General features: G+C 37.4%; 1 protein-coding gene across 1 annotated transcript in view; it reads right to left on the bottom strand.

Moving 5' to 3' along the window:
* Nucleotides 1-1,078: 1,078 nt before the first annotated feature.
* LOC113056028 (protein shisa-9A-like) overlaps nucleotides 1,079-7,200 on the bottom strand; it is a 28,830-nt gene continuing 22,708 nt past the window's right edge. Inside the window, exons 3-4 of the mRNA XM_026222479.1 lie at nucleotides 6,484-6,609; nucleotides 1,079-2,663 (exon numbers count right to left, since the gene is read on the bottom strand). Of these exons, the coding sequence (XP_026078264.1) occupies nucleotides 2,260-2,663; nucleotides 6,484-6,609 (530 nt within the window). The 3' untranslated portion in view covers nucleotides 1,079-2,259. The remainder of the gene's footprint in view (nucleotides 2,664-6,483; nucleotides 6,610-7,200) is intronic.

The following is a 7,200-nucleotide window of genomic DNA, read 5'->3' as shown; positions in this document are numbered from 1 at the left end:
CCTTATGCTGATATAATTTAAAAATATTTAAAATTACCCACCACGTAACCTGGCATACATAAACTATACAGAATAAGTTTTCTGTAGAATAATATCTTTTTTTCTCTACAGTTAATGTAGATGTTAAAGCCGTGGAAAAATGCATGGCTCAGCCCGAGACCTCAGCAAACAAATGCTATCGACTATCCGCTCTCCTAATACTTTTTGCCTGAATGCCGAACAGGCCGGTGCTGATTCGGTTAACTAGGTCACTCGCACCCTCAATCTTAATTCACTGAGCAGAACTTTGATTTCTGGCAGCTCAACAAGGCCCCCACAGAAATGGGCTCATTCAATCGCTGGCTGTTTCCAGGCACCTGTTCAGAGGTGAATGCGTGCAGCTGAGGATTGGATTAGCTGACTTATTCTTGCTCAAAGTGCCTGAATCAAATCAATCAGAGCCCTTTCCTTTCCTGCTCCTCATCTGGGACTTCCTCGGGATTGCAGCAGATGAAAGACTCGCTGCGTGTTCTCTGGCTATTTCTAACAAAATGCCACAACAGCCTTTGATGGACCTCAGAATTTGGCTAGAAAGACTGTGTGTTATGGGATGTTTAAATACTTTTCATTGTACACTTATACCCTATATTTCATTTATTCTCGTGCATCTCTTTATTTCAGATTTAATGCATGATGGTAGAATGGAGAAGAATGAAAAACAAAACAACTGTGAATAAATCTGCAAAGGTACAATAAGATTTCCTAATGCACAAACAAGCAGTTACTGAACTCCTTATGTCTTATGCACACTACATACAACAGAATAAGCTTGGCGTATATAGACATTTTATCAGGCGGTGAGGTTGACAGGATCCGTCCTAGATTAGAGTTATTCCACATGATCTGGTTCCCCTGCTATCAGACAGAAGTGCATGAGCGGGTCAAGTTTTTTGGGTTGATATTTCCAGGTTTACGCATTGTTGAATTAACTCAATTGGATACAAAAAAGTTCATCGACCTGTTTATGAAAACCTCACAACGCAACATCCTGTTAGCATCAAAGACAGCAATGGAAGGGGAAAAATAAAGATGAAGAGAATGACGAAAGAAAAAGCTTCTTTTATTCCAGTTTAAAGTACATCATCTCCAGAGCTACATCATTATAAGATAATATGATGTAGCAACAGAAACATTTTCTCTCAAACACACTATTGAATAAAACAGAAAATAAATAAATATATTTAAATAAATAATGCTGAACACAACAACTTCAACCAGCTACTTCTTGGCACAATGCATTGTATAATTTGCATACTTACTGTATACTGGCAATGGTATAAATATACTTTTATATTATTTTTCATCGTGTGTCACATCTGTTCGGGGGGGGGGGGGGATAAATAAATAAATAAAATGTACCTTCTGCACAACACATTTTGTAAAAGTTCAAAAAACCTTACGGTACATGTGGCAGCAGATATACCTGCTGATGACATTTTGACAAATATTTCAACATGCTTGTATGCGCTTGAGAGTACACGTAAAAAAAGTAATGCCAAATGTACGCAAAAAGAGACCAAACACGTATTTAAAAAACAAGTTGTGCCCAAGCTTCTATGTTCTTTAACAGTGCTGCTCATGGAATGGCAATGCTACCTTCACATGAAATATTTAGTACATGTGACCACCACTAATAATACTCTTCAGACTCCATATTTCAAGCATCAGTTGTTCAGTTGCTTGACCGAGGCGCTTTATAATGACAAAACAAAAGGCACAGCCTCAAACCCAGTGTCTTTTACGCTGTCTTCAACAAATCAATATCACAGCCGATACATTTTCTGTATATTATTTCAGATGAGAGCATCGCCCTATGTTTCATAATCCATGTCAGCCCTTTAATATCTGCGATCAATAATGCAGTATGTTTCATTTCTGTAATGTCTCATCTCTCCATAGCCATTCTCTTTCATATACGTTTATTACATCTTATTGCTATTGATCTGAAACCTTTCGTGTGCCAAATCTTTACATCCGTTTCCTTTTACCATTTCATTGACGGAATACAAACACATCATTGTTACAGTGAATATAAATAGTGGTGGTGGAAACGTTTCGAAGTAACCCTGGCCTCACTGTCAGCTGATATCAGTTGTCGTGAGGACATGACATGCTCACTCATGTTGTGCCTCCAGTCCACTAGGGGCAGTGTGGAGAGTCCTTTCATGACGATAATCACTTTTGGCTCTCTGCTGCTTGCTTTGAAATGTATTCAGCCTCTTACACAGTCACCTCTGTCTTACTGTTAGTTACAAAGTATGGTTGCGTGGGAAGATAATGATGACTGCGGGCAGTGTGTAGCTGATTAACCTGCTCCACCGTGCACATCTTCCTAGGGCCATAGGTTTTGCGTCGTCCCGCAGTCTCTGCAGCCTCCCAGCTTCTCAGCATGCCGGGGTTTGCGATGGTATTGGAGCTGTAGGCCATTGCGGGATGGGACACGTTGGGTTTAATGCTCCTGGGCTTCTGTCCATTTTGCTTGAGGCATGGGACCTCTGTGACGTAGGAAGCGGTGGGTTCCACGTACTCCATTTTGACTGGATGAAGTGGCAGGCTTCCCTTAGCCGCCAACTCGACCAAGTGGCGGTGTTGCTTGTTGAGGAAATCACCATTGGCTTTGGCCGCTGAAGAAAGATAGAGAGGAAAAATTAGGCTAATTGAGATTTTTCTTCAGATAATTCTATTTTTTTTTTTTTTGTGTAATGGTTGTTCATGAGTCCCTTGTTTGTTCTGAACAGCTGAATTGCCTGCTGTTCTTCTGAAAAATCCTTTAGGTCCCACAAATTTGTTGGAAAAACTCCTTTCCAACGATGTCTGTATGATTTTGAGATCCATCTTTTCACACTGAAGACAACTGAGGGACTCATTCGCAGCTATTACAAAAGGTTCAAATGCTCACCGATGCTCCAGAAGGAAAAATGACGCATTAAGATCCAGGGGTGTGAACTTTTGAACAGAATGAGGATGTGGATATTTTTCTTATTTTGCCTAAATATCATATTTTATTCATTTAGCACTGCCCTTTCGAAGCTACAGAAGATACATGTTTCCCAGAAGACAAAATAAGATAAGACCTTCAAATTCAAATGACCTTCAAGACCTTCAAGACTCTAAATGCATCATGCTTCCTTCTGGAGCATCTGTGAGCACTTGAACTTTTTGAAATACTTGTATGTAAGTCCCTCAGTTGTCTTCAGAGTGAGAAGATGGATCTCAAATCATACAGTCATTGTTGGAAAGGGTTCAAGTATGGAGGCAAAAGAGTCTCAATAAAGATAAATGCACACACTACATTCAAATATGCACACACAGGATTCATACATGCACACACATAATCCATAAATACACACACACAGGATACACAAATGCGCACGAAATTCACGAATGCACACACAAAATTTAAAAAGCACAGAAGATTCACAAATACATACAAAATTCAGAAATGCACACAAAATTCAGCAATACACACACAATTCAGAAATGCAAACAACATTTACAAATGCACTCAAGATTCACAAATGCACATGACAAGATTCAGAAATGTATTTCTGATGCACACACACATATATCTTGATTTACAAACTGCTTGCGGTCTGTGAACTTCACTGCATTTGTGTATGAATTTTGAGACTCCCCTCAAATGCAGTGAAGTTCACAGACCGCAAGCAGTTTGTAAATCAAGATATATGTGTGTGTGCATCAGAAATACATTTCTGAATCTTGTCCTGTGCATTTGTGAATCTTGAGTGCATTTGTGAATCTTGAGTGCATTTGTAAATGTTGTTTGCATTTCTGAATTGTGTGTATTGCTAAATTTTGTGTGCATTTCTGAATTTTGTATGCATTTGTGAATCTTCTGTGATTTTAAAATTTTGTGTGTGCATTTGTAAATTTTGTGCGCATTTGTGTATCCTGTGTGTGTATTTATAAATCATGTGTGTGCATGTATGAATCCTGTGTGTGCATATGTGAATGTAGTGTGTGCATTTATCTTTATTGAGACTCTTTTGGCTCCATATTCAAGGGTCATTTTTATAAATTCAACTAATATTTTCTCTATGTAAACATCTTTTATGTAAGAGATGCATTTAAGTATAGTAAAAAATGTACATTTTGCAGATCCTGCATAAAATTTTGACCACAACAGTAAATGCTATTATTCCTATATGAAGAAAATGAAACAAGACTGTTTTGGTGCAACAAAACTAACATTATGTTAAGTTATTATTGTTTTTATAGTAAATTTGGACACTTTGTGCTGTGTGTTGTAACAGTAATGGCTATTTTTGGCTCAAGTAGAGAAAAAATCTTTTCTTTCATACTGTGACCAAAATTATCTAATTATCCATCAGTTGCTGATTAGATAAAGGCAGATCTGAATTTGAGTTTGAGGTTGATTTTAAGAAAGCGTAGGGGTTAAATGATAGGAGAAGCCTGGCATATATGTCTCACGTTTCAATAGAAGATCTAATTACGATAATTTGATGACAAAATATGAGCTATCAATCAATCATAATAATAAAGATCAATAAGATCACAAAAGGAGTTAATGTTTTCAATCTGTGGTCAGTTGAAGTACAGCATGTCACGCTCCTTTGAGAGATGTGGTCTTTTTACCAGGTGATTCATGTTTATAAGGGAATCATTACTCTTAGTGTACCAGGCATCTAGTGTGAATTTTCCTTAGTCTTATATTGATGGTTGGCTGCTTTGACGACCTTGAAGATAAACTTTTCATGCTTAAAATAAGTTTGGTCTGCAGTGTGATAATAAATCTTATTTATCACTGGTCTGTGGGAGTAGAAGAAGACGTCATGCACGGTGGACATTTTTCCACCGATACACGGATCTTCACAACAGACGGGTGAATCAATTACAGTGCTCAACAGTGCACATCCTCAAGAGCCATAATCAAGATAAATCGTGGTTTTGTAGCTAGTGCCTCTAGACAGAGGTCAAATATCTCTCGGCTCACAACTCCGTGACTCCATGGTTTGGAGTTAGTGTCATCTGGATCTCAAATGGTTTTTGTGGGAAGATATTCTGGTACATGGCTTTATTAGAAGCTCCAATTCTCTATGTCAGGTGGAAGTCTAGTTCTGTGACCTTAGAAATGTATTTGGGGACTGAGAGAGAAGTATTGATTTGCAGAATTGGGAATTATCAGCTCTAATAATCCTGCACCTTTGAGAATTTTCATGGAGGAGGCAATTCAATAAGAAAAAATAACTATGACTCCAGAGGGTCAGTTTTTCTCTGTCCGATGATGTCATATAGTTTATGTCACCCATGATGAGGTGAAATTAGAACATTTATAAGAGCAGGAAGGAAGCCTGAAGTAATTCACAGTCTAAATAACATGCACTAGAGACACTCTCTTCAGGTTTCATGTCAATTAGAAATCCTTGAGGAAGCAGTTGGAGAAACAATGATGGTAACATACTATGGTTAAACCATAGCATGATATTTATGCATTTTTTTAAATTAATTTAGTTAGCATTTAAGCACTTTAAACAATAGCAACTTTAAAACAGGGTTATGATAGTTAATTAAATAGTTCATTTGTTTTCAATTACCATGATTTTCACTATCATAGTTGGTTTTGGTTTAGTTTTATTTTCTATTTTATTTAATTTTAAAATGTTAACAAATTTTAGATGTTAAAAAAGTTTTGTAGTTTATTTTATTTATTTCATTTCAGTAGCCTATACTTTATACAGAAAAAAGATATAAATATATATCTATTAAATAAATTAATTCTATTATTTATGTAATAATGACCATTAAATTAACATCGTATTTGGGAATTAATCACATGAAAGCCACCACAAAGTCGTAATTACAAGTCTTAACCGTCCGTGGCTTGTGTACTGCAAACACATATGAGCTTCATCACTGTGTCTGTTATGTGACCTACAATAATGTACAGTATTTGAAAAATAATATTTTTTTTTAAATCTTGTCATCATATTTTGTACCAAATACACAAAATAATGATCTTTAAAAAAGCATCATATGACCACTTTAAAATAGAAAACTGTTACTTCATACACGCACGCACACACACACACACACACACACACATACATACACGCACGCACACACACACACACACACACACACACATACATACACGCACGCACACACACACACACACACACACATACATGCACGCACGCACACACACACACACACATATATATAGTTTTGCTAATGATATATTTTTAAAAGTCAACTGCAATGAAGTACAGTGACTCTCTTTCAATACAGACCCAATAAGATTTCAAAGTCTTATTCTGGGATTCATTAATCATTTGTAAAATATTCTGCGGTAAATGCTATGTTCAGTAAGAGGAATAATTTATGAATGTTGTACAGGAAAGAACCACATTAGTGTATAACACTGACATGCTAAAAATGATCCTTTCGAGTGTACATCCTTACCCACAGCCTTCAGTGAGGCGTATTTGTTGAGCTCTTTCGCCGATTGCTGTTGCTCATAGACATGGGACAGCTGGCTGAGGGTTGGATACGGGTGCGTTTGCATCATGTTGTTTATCTGGCCGCCTTCTGCAAACAAAATAAAATATTGTTAAAGGGTTGCATCATTATTTTGTCTTAATTTACAGCATTTCCTTAGTCATCCCTGATAATATGTCTTGTTTACTGCTGACGTATGTCACTTGTGATTCAGTTGCAACTAATAATAAAAGAGAAACAGACACCTAAAGGCTCTAAAACTTTCTCTACATACAGTAGGTCGCAGGCAGATAAAAAAAGAATCAGACTGAATGGATCTGATAATGAGCTGTTTGATATGTATGTGCGGTTAGTGTCACAACCCGGTCCAATCTGCCTCCTCTGATGTGACAGTCTAATAAGAATAAGCAATAGTATGCATATACAACTGGTCCCATTGATTTCCTCCCTTGACTTCCTCTGGTTCATAGAGATGAATTGTCAGTGGTGAGTGACGATCAAAGAGGTGTAACCTGCGTGGCAGAGCTGTCAGCGCAGAGCTCCTGTTGTGACTAATTAATCACTTAGCCCTGCAGCAGGGTTGCTGACACACGTCTGTACTGAGCCGCGTGTAGTGAGTCATACCACAGCAGACATCGCACAGATTACTGCTCAACAGAGCTTCAGAAAAACACTAGAGAC

Source organism: Carassius auratus, chromosome 37 (assembly GCF_003368295.1).
Source record: "Carassius auratus strain Wakin chromosome 37, ASM336829v1, whole genome shotgun sequence".
Lineage (NCBI taxonomy): Eukaryota > Metazoa > Chordata > Actinopteri > Cypriniformes > Cyprinidae > Carassius > Carassius auratus.
This window is presented reverse-complemented; position numbering and strand designations above follow the sequence as displayed.